This window comes from Poecilia mexicana, unplaced genomic scaffold, assembly GCF_051168715.1.
Source record: "Poecilia mexicana isolate PSO_F unplaced genomic scaffold, ASM5116871v1 scaffold_14, whole genome shotgun sequence".
Classification (NCBI taxonomy): domain Eukaryota; kingdom Metazoa; phylum Chordata; class Actinopteri; order Cyprinodontiformes; family Poeciliidae; genus Poecilia; species Poecilia mexicana.
Window position 1 is genome coordinate 16,569,643 of NW_028263383.1, and position 20,742 is coordinate 16,590,384.

Consider the following 20,742-nt stretch of genomic DNA (forward strand, 5'->3'; position numbering starts at 1 on the left):
TGAATTAATTGATGCCACCAATTGTTTTTAGCTCATCACGAGACGTTGAGCAGCTAAAGCCTTTCCTCTGCCTACATCCCCCAGAATGCTGTGGGGCTCTGGATCGGAGTTCAGTGAAATTATTCCACTGATATTTTCTGCTAGAATAAAATAATCCGTTCAGTTCAAATAAAGATTTAATAATACAATCCTTTCACACCGAATAAGAATGACTCAAATGCGTCATTAAAAGACCATATGACATTCATATCCACAATTAGCGTATGAAAACGTCTGAGTCTAACTATAAAGACGGGTAAAAGAATACTGAAGTAAGATTAGGACGTGCCCTCTGATCAAATAACACATCTAACTTTGCTGATTTGATTTTTTTTAACCATTTCTGCACTCATTCTTCTGTAATGTCCAACATTTTCCTACGTTTTCACAATAAAATGTGCAGCTAATAAACAGAGGAAATAAAAAGACACGTCTTCAGAATAAGCTAAATGTAATGTAACTTACATGGGTTGTGTGTGAGCGCCCTCTCTGGTGATAACACCCTCCTTGTCCATCAGCATCTGTCTGAATGTGCTCACTTTCTGTCGGATCTCCTCCTCGGTGTACCTGAAGGTGTGAAGAACAGAAGTTAAAAAACAACTACATATTTATCTATTATTTACAGTTTTGAATGTGGAGCTCGTAAGCAACAGCAGCAGCGACTGCAGCTCAAGCATCGGGAAATATCATCCAACATATTTGCCAGATGTTTCCGTGGTAGTTGCCACATCTCCTGCTTCCACACAGAGCCACAAAAAAATGCCAAAGAAATCCGTCTCGATCGACCAATAACTAAATAATGAGTCAGTGCTGTCCCCGGCCTGCACAGCGCGTCACGTTTTATTCTGAGAGGAGTTCTCCACAATCCACACAGAATAATGAAAACCACTGCAGAGGTACACAAGAAGATTTCTATCTATCATCTCAAAAAGTTCAAGCCAGTTGTGGATGCCGTAGAATTCAAAAAGGCTTATTTATATTGCAGTTCCATGGAGTAAAAGGAATAACAAATAAAACAGTTGTTGGTAAATACAATCCATCTATGGAACCTTGAGCTACATTTTTATTTTCTAAGATTATGTGTGTGTTAGCACAGCAACCTGTTCAGAGCAGAGCTTTTACGACTAAATCGTCAACGGGACCATAACTCAACTTACTGTGTTGCATTTTGGACATTTTAGGTCATTATTCTTCTCACTAAAAATTTCTACATAACCAAGCATCAGTGCCCAAAAGTACACTGAAACTTTTGGGCAAATAAAAGTTACCCATAGCTTTTATTTTGGGAATATAAGATAAAATTGGCTATCGCTAAGCATATCAATAGCCAATTTCAATATGGCTATTGACATTTATAAAATTTTCAATATATTTTCAATATACATTCACTGAGAACAGGCTCGTCAGGCTTTTTTTGTTTTTAGAAAAGCTTGAAAGAAGCACATTAATCCTACGTCTTACGTACACGTGATATTATGCACTGAACTTCTTCTTTTTTTAAGGTTTCATGTAATGGGAAAAGTGTAAATCAACTTGGTCATCCTGGGAGCTGTGAAGTTCGAAGAAGGCTCATGAATAATTCAGGTGCAAGCTGCGTGAGCTGAACTTTGAAGTCGTCCTGAAAGAGTTGCACATCATTGCCTTTAGCAGGTATTGGGTTTGTGTTTGTCCTGTTCTCTGGCTGACGCAGACAGGAAGCCCTCCTGATTCCGGTTCTTTTAGATGCCTGTTGCGTTAGATGGCCGTTTGCCTCTGAGCAGCTCACTGCGCAGGACCAGAACACGGCGCTGCAATCAAGCAGAGATCCAAGGAAACCTTTTTTTTCCCCCTCCAATTTAAAATTTTAAAGATAATCTGCATGGTGTCCAGATATAAATGTCAAAAGTATTCATTTCTCCGGGATTTCTTCATATTCTCGCTTGTAACTTTAATTTTGGAAATAGACCAACATAATGTAGCATTTAATTGAGAAGTAGAAAGAAAAGGACAGATTTTTTAAATGCAAAATTATTTTGAAAATAGTGACATATATATTTTTTATTTAGTTCACTTCCATCCTTGAATTTTTTTTAACTTTTTTTTGTAATTACACCCACAAGGTTTTGGAGCACGCCCCTACTAGCTTTGCACATCTAGAGACTGAACTCTTGTCTCTTTAATATTTTCTTTTCTTATAGTTCGATTTTCAAGTCTTGCCATGGATTGTAAATGGTTTTAAGTCGCACTGCACAAACACAAAATCCAATAAACACAAATACAGAGTATTTGTGGTGCAATTAAACTTACTAACTTACAAGAAACCTTTCAACAAGATATAGGAGCTTGTTTTAAGTAAATAATTCCTTATTTTTGATTTTAAAAAAGTACTAGTTACTTCACTTATGACATTTTTTCAGTGCTATAAATGAAATAATCTGCATGTTTACCTAATACATTTTCATCAATTTTAAGTAATTATTGACTTAAAACAAGTTCCTACTTCTAGCTGAAAAGTTACTTATCAGTGTTGCCTCATTTCACGTAGTACAAAAATACTTGGTACAATTCTGTGTTTTTGCAGTGCTGGATTTTGCGTGGGCCATTTTAACACATGAAGAATCCCTCAAATGTCAAATCTGTGACACCTTTCAGGCTCCATCCATCTTCACATCACCTAATCAACCTCCCTGTCACTGAGTCATGGCCGGTGTCAGTTCTTAACCACACATGGCGTTTTGCATACATTTCATAATCCTAACAAAACTCATTGAAGACTGGGGTTGTAACTTGTAGCCAACATTTTTGCACAGGAAAGATGTGCAAAAGTGCAATAAGTACATTGGAAAGGATTTCACAGATATATTAGCCGACTTGTGAATTAGCCAGCATCTCGTATCTGCATAGAAACGACATTAGTCTGAGGGGTGGTTGCTTTTCCCAGGATGCAGCAGTGGATAGCTGGTAGCTGTCGGCACAATGGCGATGTGGAGAATGAGATTAAGAGAAGGGTGATGGCCATCAGAAATAGCTGAGAGATATTTGAGCTGAGGGGAAGCGGGACGGTGCGACGGCTCTGTCCCGTCCAGCTGTGCAACAATCCCTCCGCTCAGCAGCCGTCAGCTCAGCACAACGGAGAGCCCAGACCAACACTTTATATTCATGGCTTTCTGTTCACAGTGCAGGAGCCATCACCATACATTAGCCGAAGCTCTGCAGCCGTCACCCTGCTCCGTCAGATGTTTCTCCGTGGCTCGAAGAAGCTGGTACACAATGCTGAATATTTAACTCATTGGTTCTGGCCAAACACTTACCATGCCTGTGAGATTTCTGCCTTTATGTTGTAAGACTTTAAGCATTTGCGACGAGCGCTGTTGACAACAGCCCATCAGAAGCGAAGATGGGGTTTGTGGAGTTTGTTGACACGCAGTCAACAGAATCCGTTTCCTCTTATCCTCCTCTCTCCTGCTCAAGTGCTTCGTCCTAAACAATGACGTTCAGCAAACGCTGGTTGTGTGCGACAAACAGAAAGTTGATGCGTGTTCTAAATGCTACTGGATTTAAAGCCAACAGCTGAAACCATTTGGATATATTTACTGTATAAAAAGAGAAATACAAATTTCTCTGACTGTCGGACATTTAATTAGACTCAACCTTTCCTGTTCTAACTCAGGAAGGGGCAGAGTTGGGTAGTAACTAGTTACATTTACTTGAGTAACTTTTTTGGGGAAAAAGGAGTATTTTTACTATGCTGTACTTTTTACTTTTACTTGAATAAAATTGCTGGATAGTCTACCCACTGAGGCTAACTTCTCTGGATGGAGCTTGTTTAAACCAAAGATTCACCAGACAGAGACACACATCTGTAGTTCTTGTTAAGTTTAATATATTTTATATTGGAAAAACATTGAGTTGGAAAAAATATTTTGTAATTATTTTTATGAATTCTTCTTATTAAAAAAAACCACCTACATTTGCACATAACTTTAAATTTTGATTATGTAATTTTGAAATATTAAATGATTAATGTTTTGATCAGTAGTGTTGTACTTAAGATGTGTTTTTTTTACCAAATACTCTTTCACTCGTACTTGAATAATTTCTTGGATGGATAATTTTTACTTTTACTTGAACAAAATATGTTGAAGCAGTGCTACTCTTATACTCTACCCACCTGGGAAGAGGCACCCATTTTTTCCCGTATTTTCTAAGAACTTGAATAATGATAGAATTTGTTTCTGAAAAGTGACTCAACTTTCTCTTACATCACTGCTTTGAAACAATCTGTGAAAGCTGAAAAGGGGATTTCGTGGGTTTAAGGCTTCTGACAGATTAATTTGAGGCACATCATGCTTTGTTGTGAAACATCATTCAGAAATCAATCAAAATGCCGTGCTCATATCCTGGTTCATCCTTGGTTATGAACATAACTATCATGAAAATGACCTGCCATCATACTCCTCAGGAAGGAAACGGGTTTGAGACAAACATGGTTCGATGCAAAATGTTTGTGGTTGCAGCATCATGGAAGTTGAAGATGGGAGCAAGTGGTTCTCCCATGCAGAGAATACATTAAACATTGATCACAAAGTGGCTTAAGGTCAACAAAGTCAAATGTTTTGGAGTGGGTGCCCATCCTAAAGGCCTGAGCTAGTGCAATTGATGGGCAAAGCTGAACAGGTGTGTATGATCAAGACGGCCTACAAACCTGAGTCAGATTCACCGTTTCTGTCTGAACTGATGTGAGAAGCTTGTGGAGCGATACCTAAAGAGTTTGACCCATATCATATAGTTTAAATGCAGAAAAATAGATTACATGTCTGTCTACACAAAGTTTTCAAACATCTACTTTCCCCTGTATAGGCCGGCAGGATCCTGAGCCAAGTATCTTGGGAGCATTTCAATTAAAGTTGGACAAAAATACACGTTGAGCTCTAAATTAACTTGAGTAAATGGCCACATATGGATGTTTGTCAGATGCTATTAGGATATGCTCCCTGGATCAACACATCTCTCCAGCGCATGTTTAATTAGCACTTCTTTTAGCAATAAAGGTATCCGCTTCCCCCCAAATGTGCCATCTGTTCTGCTCTGAAAATGAGCAATCCACAAAATCACATACAGTAAATCAGTAAACTATCTAACTGCTCGTGTCACCTGTGTATTTTTAAAATTGTGTAAGTACCACAAAGGAATTTAGTAATTTTACAAAGGCCAAATAAGTGATTCAAGTCTCCGGGGATCTGGAAGGACGTTGATCTGAGAGAGGTCTTCTGTGCCTCTGTAGCCATGAAGAATTACCACGATTAAAGAACTTGATTAGTGTAATTAGACATCTTAGAGCGCCCACAGATTTCCCCCATTAACTCCCAATCCAGAAAAATGAATAGTTGAGGCCTCCAGACCGTTCTTATAATAATAGGCATCGATTCGAGGAGCGCGGGGGCAAAGCTTGCGCTCATTCAAACCGCCAGTGCCTGTCTGCGATTGAAGTCTGATAAGCTATTCTCTGCAAGCTGTCCCCAGACGCAGCTGTGCACCTATGAGATTCTGAAAGCATCAGTTGTAGTTAGCGGGGCTGAAAAGCTCTGGGAACACGGGAAGCCGAATCCGACCACCCCCGTATTTCTATTTCATGGATAGAATTAAAACGACCTGCCGAGCGCTACAGTAAAACTGTTTAACTCTCAAGTGGAGAGGATTTTCAATTGATGCTCTCCACACTCATAGATTTTCTAGTAAGATAACAGACCCTGGGCAGACCTGACAGAGAAGGTAGCAAAGAAGGAGCTAATCTTTCTCTCCCTTTAGAAAGCTGCGTCTTCACCTTGCCAACAGTGCAAGCTGATCAATAGCTTGGGCTGCACAGTCTACAGATCCCGACTGTCCGTCTTTCCTAAGACCTCCTTTAACAAAAGAACCGACAACCGTTTTGTCTAGCATTGCCCCCGCTCCTTTTGTTTTTTTGTTTTTTTTTTACTGTCCAGGGCACTTTGTGGTGACAAAACGGGTCTTTCTTTTTGAGAAGAACTCCAGCAAAACCTTCAGTCGTTGAGAAAACTGGCTCCTCAGTTTCTGACGCAGGCTTTAGTATGGAAGAAAACCTCCATTAGGGCAGAGACAGCTATTTGCTCTGGCATCAAAGACTCTGAAAGCAGCCTTCTTAATAAGATCTGGGCTTCTCACTTGTCAGTTGTTGCAGTTCAAAAGCATATTCTCACATGTCTCTAAAGCAATATTCAGCTATGCCTGTATGGATAGACTGTCTCTTTTTATACTCTTGTGTATCATAATGTACCAATCCTGTGCAAAGCAATACAGCTATGAGGTGTCTTGTTTAGGGAATACACCAATAGTCCATAACTGTGTTCAATCCATCAGTCAAAAATGCAAATAATATGGCGCTACTGCAAACCTAATAAGACATAGAGGTCCCTTAACGCACACATGGTGGTGGTAGCATGACGTTGTGGCTGTGTTTTTAAGTAGGGGCAAGGAAGCTGGTCAGAGATACTACAAAGGACTTAACACTTGATTTCACCTTCCAGCGGGACAATGCAGCCTGCCGTTTAGTTGGAGCACAGAAGAGAGCTCATCAAAGAGCCGGGGAAAGAAACGGTTGGCACACTGCAGGAGCTCAAACCATGAACTTTCTTTAAGTCTCAATCAGCAGATAAAAACACCCTTTAAATAATCTGGTCCTGCACACAAGGGGGAACTGCTGAGTTAGCGGGCCATGTCTTCAACACAAAACGCCACGCTTTGTTTAGCGCCTTGTAGTCGGCCCGCTGTCGTGTCCTGGAGACGAACACGACAGCGTGTCCCCGGGGTTATGTTCCTCCTTGCACAGATCGTATCGTTCCAGACATCTTTTATAAATGGCCTAATGTATGCAACCTTCAGTCATACTTAATCTGCATTAACGGCAGTATCACCAGCAGCCGCGAAGCACTCAGTGCAGAAATGAATGAGGGATGCTGCCAGGCTTTAGATAGCTAAATGAACAGACTCCTTTAATCGCAGAGCCAGTTTAATTGGCTCCCATGGTGAGGCCATCACTCATGACAGACCATTTATCCTGGTCGTCTCACAAGAGAGAAGCAGATCGGGGGTCCGCAAGGGAGGGGCTGTAAAGGGAAGAGGAGTCTGTCTTAAAGAACATGGCAGGCGTCCAACTTGTCTCCAAACCCAGACCTTCACCAGGACCTCCATCATCAAAAGAAAAACCTGGGGTGAGAAGGAAGCCGAGTCCTCTGTCTCAACCCCTCAACAACTGAAAACACAACACAGCCTCCATTTTTATTATGCCTAATGCCTGGCACTGTTCTCCCTCTCTATCCCCATGTTTCATCCTCCTCTTTATCCCTTAATCCTGCGCGCGCACACTTTTATTTAAAGAGGCACATTAAAAACTGGAGAGGCAGGGGGATCCTTGCTGACCCAAGCTGGCAAATGAGTGCTTCCCTTTCCACTGCAGCCTAACAAGACGAGCCGAGTCCATCCAGAGCTCGAACACTCTGCTGAGTAGCTGGAGTCCTTTCTGTGTGAGGCTGCGGAGCTGGTCAGCCAGGGTGTCTGGTCGGCTTGTATTCTGTCATCATTAGCCAAGCTGCTCTCTGCCACTGCAATGTTTCACCAGACAGCATGGCTCTTTTACATCGCTCTGAACCCAGGAGCTGGAAAGGAGTGGACCTTGACAGATGGGGAAAGTGCAAGTCCCCCTCCCATGCATTTCCCCCCCTTCTCTGGCAGCCTTAATGAGGCCCCGTTGCCTGACAAGAGCATTCATGCTCAAGGAGAAGGAGGACAAGTGAAATCAATGGACAAAAACTAAATAGAATCCACCACCGCCCTTCTGTCGCTCCCCATATCTGTGCGTACCCTCTAAAAATGACTAATTAGCTTGACATTTATTCAATTATCAATTAATTCTCTCTTAATATATCGTAGGATTAGGCAGTATTCTATACTTGACAAATGTGATGGAAGGAAAATGTCACGAGGCATCTGTGGGAAAGCAACCCTTTTCTACTAAGACAGGATCACAGGGCTGGTCATTAATTATGGACTCTGTCAGCATGTAGTTCAACTCCAAGCTGCGGTTATTTAGGCGGCACGGTGTGTGTGTGTGGTGTGTGTGTGTGAGTAAATCCATCAGGGAGAAGTGCTGAAATGGTGGATTACCGCTGACTGCAGTCTCAAGCATTTCCGTGGTTCTTTCTCAGTTTGTGTTGGATAATAACAGAGCCCCGGTTGGCCATCGCTCCTCACTGACCGTCTCCAACGGCAACATCGCCAATTAAAGTTTGAAAATGTGGATGGTAATGTGATTCTCAAGGGTTGACAGTACAGCATCATCCTACATATTAAAAAGGTCAAACACAGAGCAAAAAAGGCTTTTTTTTATTAATCGTAAGACATTCCAGCACGTTTTTCTTTCTAGGACCATATTGGAGGCTAAGATGTCATGAACACTGAGCTTTGCAAGATTCCCTGATGTTCAATGCCTATAAAACATATTCACTCTCTGAGATGTTTTACCCCTTCATTGTTTTTGCAAAACAATCAAGATCAACAAAACGGATTGGGTCACTGTCTTGATGGAAAATAAATGTTCTCTGAAGCCGTAGTTCTCTTGCAGATAGAAACAAATCTTCTAACCGGATTTCCTTATATTTCATTGCGTTCATTTTACCTCAACTTACTCAGCTTGTGAGAACGGTCTAATGCACATGGGTCATGTTCCTTCATTTCTTGATGATGAATTTAACTGAACTCCAGTGATGTTTGGTACCTTAGAGATTTTTTTTGTATCCATCCCCTGACTTGTACTTTTCAGCAACATTTTCTCTGATTTTCTAGGAGGTTTTTTCTTTTTCTTTTTTCAGACTCAGCTGTCTTTGTACCAAGACACACTCAATGCACTCATGTGATCTCCAGTCCACTCTTTGTGAGACTGCTTGCACTAATTGGCTGGACCTCTGTTGAGTTAGGTCAGTGATGTTAAAGGGGGTGAATATTAACCCAACCGCCGAGATTCACAGCTCATCTCAAGAAATTAGGCAACAGCACATTAATTAGCTGCTTCCTCCAAAACATCTTTGGCCTTTGTGGAAGAAGTCACCTTTTAAATTTAGCTAAAAAGCTGTAGTAACTGTCAAAGTCCAGATCTAAATCCAAATGAAAATCAATATCAAGATCTGATGTGGCAACTCGTGTCGATCACATACATTTCTAATACAAGATGTTAAAGTTTGAAGCTGGTATGTGACATTATGTGACTTTCTGAAGAAGTAGAAGAGGAGGCGGGGTTAACAGGAGACCCTCTGTGACTGCTGCTGATTATAAAAACTGCCAGCTACGTTAACCGTGGCCCTCTGGCCAGACAGGAAGCAGCACCGTCTCTGCCAGCATAGGCCCCAGAAGCAAATTTCCAATGCTAGTAAAAATAACTGTTACACTTAAGTTTCAGGCAGACTCCCACAAGAAATAGTAGTTTCATTGCCAACCATGTGTAGAATGTGTAAAAAGATTAAAAAAAAAAACAGAAGAGGAAAAAAAAAACTTGTGATAACATTTTTATAGCAGGCGCCTATAAATAAACACATGATAAAAACAAAATAGATGCAATGCACCATTTCCTTACAAACATTCTGTCCCTTGTGTTTACTTCACTCTACTGCAGTAATTTGCCTGTTTTTTTAAGCTTTCCTTCCTCTGTGAAGATGAAAATGAGTTTTGGCAGGTAACAGGTTCTGGATTTAATATTTTCGCTGCTCCTCGCGAATTCAGCAGCTGTAAAGAAATAGACCTGTCAGTGTCAGGCTCTCTGCTACGGCTTTCATTGCCTTGCACTCTTGTAATAACAGAAACGCAGAGGAAAGAGAAAACAACTAATTCTCTGAAAACACAAATGTCAGTTAGAATCCAAACCTCCCTGCGAAACACACCGACACTGCAGGGAGCGATGCGCAACGTGAACAGAGCGGCTGCGGTGTTGAAGAATCGGTTTATTCCTCATAAGAAAATAAGCGTCCAGTTGAGTTCCTGCATACGTGACCTTTATCGATCCACCCTTTGCAACATTTCTCCTGCTGTTTTGCTTTAACTAAGCTGTCTAAAACCTTTTAGGCTTTAATCCACTCTGCTGTTGAAGCATTTCACAAATTACTTTGTTGCTTTAGTGAGTCGTGTGGGGAAAGAAAAATAAAACATAATGCTAAGACTTGGATTATAAACAGATATTAAGGCCAGCTAAGCTCATGTTGGTGGTTTAGCAGGTGGTCAGCCTGAACTGAATAAGGGCAAACTGGGCACACACCCAGGGGACCCATCGTCTTGATTAAACCCAGGACAGCGCTAACAACTGCGTAGCGGTGCAGCCCCAAGTCCTTTGCCAAGAATATTTACCTAATCTAAAAAAAATTTTTAAAAAATCTCCCTACTGTTTTGGAATAAATAAATCTCAAAATGGATTCTTCTCTTTTTTTGTAACTGAAACAACGGCAACAAATTGATCATAATTCCACATCATGAATAACCCATCACTAGCAGATAAAAGCTAATTATTTGCACTGATTCTGGCTTTTCTAGCCAGTTTCTCTGTATTGATAAAAAAAAAAGTCTGCAGAAAAGTTAAATCAAATGAATCACAAATGCAGTAAATCCTCCCTGGAGCTCCTTTAAAAACCATTTGTGACTAAGAACCTTTGTGCTGGAGGAGGAAGAGATCCTGAAGGTTTCGGCTCACATCATCAGCTGAAAGACTTAAATGAGGAGATTTGAGAACTGCTACAACAATATTCCTCCCGTGGCGTGTGCATCTCTGGAGAGTGATAGACTCAGTCGTGCATGAGCGAAACTTTTTTTTAGAGACAACTGTATGATTTTTTATCTCTCACACTCTCAGATTCTCTCTTTTTTCTCTCTCTCTCTCTCTCTCTCTCAAAAATATGATAAATAAGAGCAGAAGTCTGAACTCTGAGGATGAATTTATTCATTTTACCTTGGTTGAATTGGGTCTAGGACTAGTTTTTGTTCAGGACTGTAATGAAGGTCTTCATTACTTGGCGGCACAACACTTAAAATGTGTTAAATGATAAAAGAAATGCATGATGAAGGAAATGAAACAGATACAAATAGATTGAAATGTTTATTTATTGTGTGTTTTCAGTGGCATCTCAGCTGGAACTGATCATGTCCTGTTAAAATACAACAAAGGAATAAAATAGGTATTGATTGTTAAAATGTTTGAAGGCTTTGTATGGGTGTGGCTTACCTCTCTCTTCCTCTGCAGGGTGTTCAGGCTAAAAGATTCCCCGGGGGCCTGAGCACCTTTTAAAGGTTCCGGAAGAGACCAAAGCAGATGGAAGAGGGGGAGCAGTAGAGCTATACATTTTATATATTTAATGTTGGATTTGTATTTATATGAATAAAAAAGGTCTTTTAGAGATGCTTAGAATGACTAGAATTTGATAATATATATTATTATGAGGATTTAGTTAGTTTGTCAAACCTTGTTTGTGTGTATGTATTTTGTTTTACCCTGTTTATGAATTGGAACAGTCTGCAACTATAAAAGGCTGCATGTTGGCCATATTGAGGTGTTGCTGCTGAGACCCTAAGACACTGTAAGCAGGGTTGTTTGTTGTTAAATGTTGGTGAATAAACACCCAGTGGGGTTGCACAGTTTCTCTGTCTTTTGTCATCCTCAACTCCACTTTGTGACTCCGACCCCACTTCTGACACCACTTGTTAGGATGGCCCTTAGCGGCTGGAGGAAGTAGGAGACTTGAGGCAGAGAAACTGTGCAACCCCACTGGGTGTTTATTCACCAACATTTAACAACAAACAACCCTGCTTACAGTGTCTTAGGGTCTCAGCAGCAACACCTCAATATGGCCAACATGCAGCCTTTTATAGTTGCAGACTGTTCCAATTCACAAACAGGGTAAAACAAAATACATACACACAAACAAGGTTTGACAAACTAACTAAATCCTCATAATAATATATATTATCAAATTCTAGTCATTCTAAGCATCTCTAAAAGACCTTTTTTATTCATATAAATACAAATCCAACATAAAATATATAAAATGTATAGCTCTACTGCTCCCCCTCTTCCATCTGCTTTGGTCTCTTCCGGAACCTTTAAAAGGTGCTCAGGCCCCCAGGGAATCTTTTAGCCTGAACACCCTGCAGAGGAAGAGAGAGGTAAGCCACACCCATACAAAGCCTTCAAACATTTTAACAATCAATACCTATTTTATTCCTTTGTTGTATTTTAACAGGACATGATCAGTTCCAGCTGAGATGCCACTGAAAACACACAATAAATAAACATTTCAATCTATTTGTATCCGTTTCATTTCCTTCATCATGCATTTCTTTTATCATTTAACACATTTTAAATGTTGTGCCGCCAAGTAATGAAGACCTTCATTACAAGGACAAACTAACGTGACACTGATGGTGTCATGTGTCAAGTTTCTAAATGTTTCATTTGATTCTTTGGTGGTTACATTGCTCATATTAACGGGAGCTGTTCTCTGTCTGCTCATGGTTTTCACTGGAGCGCACTGTAATTGTGAAAATAAATTTCAAAAGTTTCTTACAAATAAAAAAAAAATGTAGTGGTAATGTAGTGGTTTTTATCTGTTTACAAGAACAGGTTATTTGGTCATTGATAAACAAAACAGGAAGTATCTTCTGGCACATTTGGCCCATAATGGCCTCCTTTTGTTATTTACATACTTAAAAAAAATTACAGTCATAGTTAAAAATGCTGCGTTATACATTGCAAAAAGCAGCAGTCTCCCGTTTTCTACTCAATTTATGAACACCATTTGCAACATGGTTTATGAGCATTGCCATGCATTTATAGATCATTGCCTGATGTTCATAAATCCTGCGCAAAACAATTATGTAAATTTGCATTGCAGCTAGGATCATAAAAACTATTTAGTTACGGGAAATGACTAAGAACCTGAAGGCTGCTGGTTGGCAATCTAACCTAAATCCCACAGTACTGTCTTTGGATGGCAATTTTTAACACAAATAAATTAGTGAGTGTATTTCAGACGAGAGAATTATGTCACTACAGCTGCTTCACCTTATTTTTTTTTTGGTTTGTTTTGAAAACCTCCTACAGCACCAGTTCTGCATAACATTGACAGAAATCTTCACTGTTAACAGTGTTGGCAACTTCTAAAAGGACTCATCTACTCACCCCTGCTCCTCCATCATTTCTTGGAGCTCCATACATTTCAGCTCCACCCTCCTCTTCCGCTCGTGATCCAAAATCTCTCTATGCGGCTTCTTCACCAGGACAGGCTCCAGTTTCAGCTCCTCGTCCTCCTCTGTACCCGCCTGGCCCTCCTCGGTTTTGGCCTGCAGCACCGCCGTGGCCGCTGGCCCTCCCGAACCTGCCGCTGTTCCAGGTTCAGTTCCAGGGACCACAGGTTGGGCCACTGCGTTTACACCATCCTTAGGTGACGGCACCCTTGTCGCATCGTACATGACTGCTTAAATCTGTGGAGACAACGAGAAAAGCAAAGACATGAGCCCAGTGGAGTTTTAGAAAGCTCATGCTGTGCTGAGGATCTGATGTTTATGAGAAATATCAGTTTGACTAAACAACCTATTAAACAATATTTCATACATTTACAGTTTGTCCGCAGGGAAACAGCAACCGAGAAATGTTTTGGAGATTGTACGGGTGAAGAGGTTGGGATGTGATTCAAATGTCTTTGGACAGGCTGCAGAGCTTCTGCTTGAACTGAGCAGTGTACTCTGCAAACTTTGCACATGTCAGCTTCGAAATGATACCAAGAAATGCGTGTCCAGAAAGAACAGGGGCATCAACTCGGGCCGCATGAGTCAACAACCCTGGAGCGCAGGACGACAGGTCAGGAAGGAAAGATCTGCTGGAGCGTAATGAAACATGGTGCAAGACAAATGGCAGCAGGAAGAGGGGGGAAGAAGTACGGGAGTGGAGGGTGAGAAACAGCTCACCGACATTGAACCTGTAGGAAATAAACAAGTGACAAATGAATGTGTTTATTTTGGCGTGACAGGATGAATGACTGTTTTGAATATTAATTTTTTTTTTTTTCTGGCTCGTTTGCTCATGAAGTGATGAAACCGTCTCTTCCATGTATAGAACGGCATCTGGTGCCAGCGCAGTGTGGCTCCTCCTCTGATCAAGATGGATTGTTCTTTTAAGGTCGGTACAGGTAGGAAGAGAGGTGGAGGTTTTCTGCATTGGAGTCTCAGATGACACCCAGCGCTGCTGTTCCTCTTCTTCTTCTACAACTGATAGCTTCATTTTTCACAAAGGAGACATGAAAACAACCAGGAGATGTGCTTCATCACTGTCAAACATGGAGGAGTCAAGAGAGGATGATGGCCAGAGCTTCGGGATGACAGTCTCTTCATCCACTTAGACCGTGAGCAGCTTGTGATGTAGAATCAGCCGGTTGTGTGCTTTCGGGCTGCAGGCGGTGGTCTTTGACTAGTTAATGGGGATGTGTTTGTGTTTTCAAGTGCTGCGCCCTGCTAAACGATCCGTGGATGCGCGCGTAGCGACGCTGCTGTCGGCTGACGGAACAGGTGGCGGGACAGCAGGAGGCATCATCTCTGAATCTATAATACAGTAAATCAGCACTTAATATTCCACGACAGCAGTCAGTCATGCACATGCACTTGGCTGCGGCAAAAGAGAGCAGGCAAAAGAGCTCTCGTTTATTGGGTGGGGATTTTAAGATGGCATTCAGGTAGACTGAAACGCGGTAGAGAATCTGTGACAAAAGTGAACAGATTTTACATTTCAGTTCAGTGAGAACGTCTCTGTCTGCAAATGGAGTTTTGTGTCTTTAGAGGGAGTGTTTCTTAACGACTTCCATGGGAAATGAGATCCTCCGAATGCAGCAGAGTGGGACTGGACTGGACTCGTTTTTTTTTATTTTTTTTATTTATTATTTTGTTTTGTTTTCACAAAAACTGGGCTCAGAAAGGTGGTGGATCTTTCTGGGAACTTTGAAACCAAAGTGCTATTGAATGTCCTCTTAAAGGAACGAGCCAGTTATCAAGAAAGGTTTTAAAAAGTTAGGATGTCAAAACCAGGAGCATTTTTAACTCTGTTCCTACAGCCCTGATTCCCAGGACTTGAGCTGTGTTAGCCAACTTATATGTTAGTTTACAGTTTATTCCTACAGGTCTGCAATTCTGGACCCTTATGGTGGGTTCTCTCTGTTGACGTCCCCTGCAGCTTTCAGTAATGAAACACCAATTTTACATACTAGTAATCAGTCTCCCTTGCATTTTTGTCTGTCTGTCTCCTTTGTCAGATCCTTCTCTTTGTAATGTCAGCTGCTTAAGATCAGTGTATGACTGTGTGTGCGAGATCAGTGTATGACTGTGTGTGCGTGTGTGTGTGTAGGTGTGTGTGTGTGTGTGCGCGCGCGCAGGTGTGTGTGTGTCTGCGCACGCGCGTGTGTGTGTGTTCGCAGTAGGATTTTCAACTTTGTTTGGTGTACATTTCTTTTGGAAATTTACATCAAACTTAACGTGAGATCTTTACAGAGTTTTAGAGAAGTGATTTATCTGAGAGCCATTAAACAAGCAAAGGTTACAATGCAGTCCGACCAGCCAAGAGTCGAAGAAGTTGCATCCAACACCATTGCTGAGAGGGAAGTACAGCCACCCAAACCACCCAAGCGCAGGAAGAAGAAAGTGTCATTTGCAGTCTGGTGGGCGCTGCACGAAGCTGCGGAGCTAAAGATGTCTGCTGAAAGTATCAAACAGCAGGACTCTTCATTGGTGACTGAAAATGAATCGAGCGCCAAAACACTGGAGACAGTTGATCCAAAAGGGGACGGACAGCCACCAGAGAGTGAGTCCAATGAGAAGAACAAGGTACCATTTCAAACCTGGTCGGAGGAACACGTCCCTGCTGACCAAGAGATTTCTGCAGCTAATATCGAAAAGCAGAACGATTCACAGGTCAGTGTAGAAGAGGGCATCGCTGGAGTGCAGGAGACAGTCGACATAGCAGAGAAGGAACAGCCCGCTAAGTCTGAGGAACAGCCAACAAAGACGACGCGTAACAAGAAGAAAATGATACAGTTTCACATCTGGTTGGAGAAACATGCCCCCACTGATCTAAGGACTTCAGCTGAAAGTACTGGAACTGAAGGAAACACCAGAGAAGGAGGAGTCCTCTACATTCAGCACTGAAAATGTTATCAAGCAGGACACTTCTCTGCCTGAAGAAGACGGTGATCAGGAGGATTCCTCTAAGAAGGACATTTGCAAAGAGGAACAGGTGATTTCTACAACAGAGCCGGTCACCGAAAAGAAAACCGTTACAGAAACACAGAAGAAAGTGGACCAGAAAGGGGAAAAACAGTCAAAAACTAAGCACATCAAAAAGACTCCACTGTTGTGGAAATGCTTGCATCGATCTAATGTTTTTTACTGAAAACAGTGACATTGATGACGGTCCTCTGCCGGTAAAACAAAATTATCAGGGAGCTTTGCCCGGCAGCGGAAAAAAGACATTGTGGAAAATGCTCCCCAACTCAGAACCTTGCATAGATGTAAGTTTTTTTACTGAGAATATTGAAACCAAAAATGTTTCAATGCCGGCCAAAGAACGTGATGAAGTAGCTTCTTTGAAAAAGGAAAGTTATTCTAAGAACACTGCAACACAGCTGGTCACCAAAGAGGAATCCATCTTGAAACCACAGGAGACACTGGATCAAAAAGGGGAGAAACATCCATCTCTGGGTAAAACCAAGGACAACATCCAGACAGAGAACTTAACTGAGGTTCCTGTTGATCAAACATCTGAAAAAGTTCAAGTAGAGGGTTTTACTGAAATTCAAAATTTGCCCCACTCTCCTGAAAAGAAAAGTCAAGCAAAATGTACCTGTCAAGCCAAATGTAAGGAGTCTGAATTGGAACATATCGAAGTTCAGACATACTTAATGAAACAGCTTGAAGACATGTTCGATGTAAATAAACTAAACGCTAAACTTAAAGAGCAGAAAGATCTGATGAGGAAAGTCCTCTCAGAAAGAAGACAAAGGAAGAAGTCAATTGTTTCTGTTGCAATTCAAGCGGATTCACAGGACACAACACAGCAGAAACCTGTCTACCAATCTGCTTCGGTACAAACAGAGATAAATGTACAAGATACCGGGTCACAAATAAAACCAGTTTACCAAACAACATCAACGCAAACTGAGATGGATGCACTGGAATCCAAATGTCAATTCAAACCGGTTTATCAGACAATTTCAACCCAAACTGAGCTATTTTTATTGTTAAGAAAACAGCCGTCTGAAAAACAACTGAATGGACATCAGGATCAGCAGACAGAGGTATTCAAGAGATCCACAGGTGAGAACAGGAGACAGTCAGTGATGAAAGCTGCATCTGACTTGGAAACCCTCAGCAATGAAAAGGTTTCTGGACCAAAAGGCGAACAGCAAGACATGCCAGTACCAGGAATAGTTGGGGATCAGACAGCTACCATCCAAAATGAGAATCACGCAAATGAAACAGTCATCGGTAAACAACAGCAGGCAATCGAAGGAGAAACGGTCTCCAAACCACAACTAAATGAGGACCACCACAATGAGAAAAGACCATCAAAGAAATCTAAACGTAAGAACAAGAGAAAGGCAGCAGAGAAAGTTGTGTCTGATCTGGAGACCCTCAATAAAGAAAATGTTCCTGGAAAAAACAGTGAACCAGAAGTTTCAGTACCAGAAATTGTTGGGGATCAGGCAGCCATCATCAAAAACGAGAGTCATACAAAAGAAACAGAGATTGCTCAAGCACAGCAGATCAGTGAAGAAGAAACAGTCTCCACACCACAACTAAATGAGGACCACCACAATGAGAAAAGACCATCAAAGAAATCTAAACGTAAAAACAAGAGAAAGGCAGCAGAGAAAGTTGTGTCTGAATTGGAAAACTTCAACAATGATAAAGTTTCTGGAGAAAAAAGTGAAAAACAAGAAGTTTCTGTACCACAAACAGTTGAAGATCAGACAGTGTCCATCAAAAATGAGGTTCCCACAAATGAAACGGTCATCAGTAAACTTCAGCGGGCTATCAAAGGAGAAACGGTCTCCAAACCACAACAAAATGCGGACCAGCAAGATGAGAACAAACTATCAAAGAAATCTAAACGTAAGATCAAGAGAAAGGCAGCAGAGAAAGTTGTGTCTGAATTGGAAAACCTCAAAAACGACAAAGTTTCTGGAGGAAACCGTGAGCAGCAACAGGTTTCTACCCCAGAAACAGTTGGGGATCAGATAGCCTCCATGATGAGGGACATTCATTTGATTGAAACAGTGATCTCTACCCACCAGCTAATCTCTGAAGAGTTAACAATCTCCGAAATGGAACAAAATGGGGATCAAAAAGTGAAGGAAATGTCATCAAAGAAAGATAAGCATAAGAACAAGAGAAAAGTAGCAGTGAAATCTGTCTGAACTGGAGACCCCGAATAGTGAAAAACATCCTGTAGAAAACGCTGAAGAAGAAGAAGTTTCTGTACCAGAAACGGTCGGGGATGAGACAGCCACCATCATAGTTGTTTTTTTTCGAATCAGAAAAAACCCCCCACATTTATTAATTAAAGGGAGAAAGAAAATGTAAACAATGTCGAACAAAATGAGCCTTTTAGAAGTTTAAACCTATACGAATTGGGACATTTTTTTCAAGTATTTATCTTTCTGGTCAAGATATATGTAAATCTTGACCAGAAAGATAAATACTATATATGTATATATATATATATATATATATATATATATATATATATATATATATATATATTTGTATATATACATATCTATCAATCTCTCTCTCTCTACATATAGATATAACTCTCCTATCTACCTATCTATCTATCTATCTATCTATCTATCTATCTATCTATCTATCTATCTATCTATCTCATTACATCATTATTGATCATTTTATCATTATGCTACAGTTGCTTGTAATTTACCCAAGATGGATATGGAGATGCAATGAGCTGGTTTCCTATCAAGCTGTAGGAATGATAGAAAACTTGCTAACAAAAAGCCTCAGACCTGCAGCCCACAGGCTGTTCTAGACTCAGACCAACAGAAGTGGCTCTTTGGCTCACTGATATGTTAAATGATGAAATATTGCCCTGTTTTTTGTTTCATTCATTTTAATTTCCCTGTAGGCAGCAATTTATTCACATATATGTACATTTATTATTATTGATACTTTAATTAAAGATGAATTGTCCAAGTTTATGTCATTGGGGCGCCGATGACATGTTCGCTTACACCTCAGAAAGTATGTAGATGCTCCCCTGGAAAAGTACCACGGTATTGTGAAGCTGTGGTATTTGTATTTAACGTGATCATACTACCTCTACCCTGTAAAAAAGCATTATGTATGTGTGCGTTCATGTACAGAAGAAACCAATATCTGATGTCCTGAGGTCAGTAAAAGTCGGATCTGGATCGATATCTCAGGAAGGGGAGAGGAGGGACACAAATAATTAATTTCATGCCGGACATCACTTCCTGGCCCTCTGAACAAGCTGTAAGCAACAGATCCCACCATATGTGCCCATCCGACCGTTGAAGGCAGGTTCCGATGTAATGAGCTACAATGAAATGAAGATATCATCAGAAAATTCGAGGCCACTTCTGCGCAACAACAGATGCGGGCTCGACGCCGGTTGTGTCAAAGCGTGCCGTTTAACTCGAGCGGTCTCATTACTGCGTCCCACATTCATCTGTCTTTGTTCAAGGGACACGGGAGGAGAAACCGAAAATCTGTTTCCTTTCAAGTTGAAAGAAAAAGAAAAATATGAGCAGAAAAGCCACGGAGCCACACAGTTAATTGTGTTAAAGTCCTCTACGGGGGCTGAAGGTTCTCTCCAGCTGCTGCAGTCATGCTCTTCTGCTATTATAATATCTTCTGCTGCGTGAGACAATCACAGCGTCTAATCATCCTTTACGAAACATGACATTTTTTTGTCTCAATCGCCAAGTTTAACAATAAGCTATTTCATATCACAAAGAGATAATATTACAATTCAGCATTCAGTAGTCTGTTTGAGGATGAGGCGCTGATTGCTGTTCTAAATAAAAGATGGCCTCGTTTGATAAAAAGACGACGGCTGTGCTCAGCCTTTAGTTTCCCCCCCTCTCTGCTGCCGTGTCTGCGGCGTGCAACGTGCAAACAAAAGCCCGTACGTAACAGCCAGACGCAGTGGGTGTGCCAGGTGCCGGTCTTCAACCGAATGTTGAAGACCGGCTGTAATTTCCATTCAAGCATCGTGATCTTTCAATTACACGGTGGCTGGCGGCCCACGCGGCGCTGACTGATCTGATGCACACAGTGGATGGATCACACACTTAAAACTCCATTAATAATGATAACAGTAGCTGTGGTCACGCACTGCAAAAAAATCAAATAAAATCCTAGACACATTAGAGAGCTAATGTTGCATCAAGTTAAAATAACATGAGAGAGGAAATTGCCTATACTTGTGCCATGGTGTTTTGGTTTTCTTTTTAAATGGGGGAAATAATCATCTAAGCAATTCGTTAGCAACGATTACGGGACGTTATGTTATGCGGCTAAAGACAGAAACTTGTTGATCTGGAATAAAGGATGCGTGTCTATCATAGGACTGAATGTAAAGGATTTGTTATATAG

At 41.1% G+C, this 20,742-nt stretch overlaps 1 protein-coding gene across 1 annotated transcript in view; it reads right to left on the reverse strand.

The window, feature by feature from the left end:
* Positions 1-15,438, reverse strand: part of srrm3 (serine/arginine repetitive matrix 3) — a 45,780-nt gene extending 30,342 nt beyond the window's left edge. The window contains exons 1-2 of the mRNA XM_014989043.2: positions 13,247-15,438; positions 505-606 (exon numbers count right to left, since the gene is read on the reverse strand). Coding sequence (XP_014844529.2) covers positions 505-606; positions 13,247-13,536 — 392 coding nt within the window. The 5' untranslated portion in view covers positions 13,537-15,438. The remainder of the gene's footprint in view (positions 1-504; positions 607-13,246) is intronic.
* Positions 15,439-20,742: the final 5,304 nt, after the last annotated feature.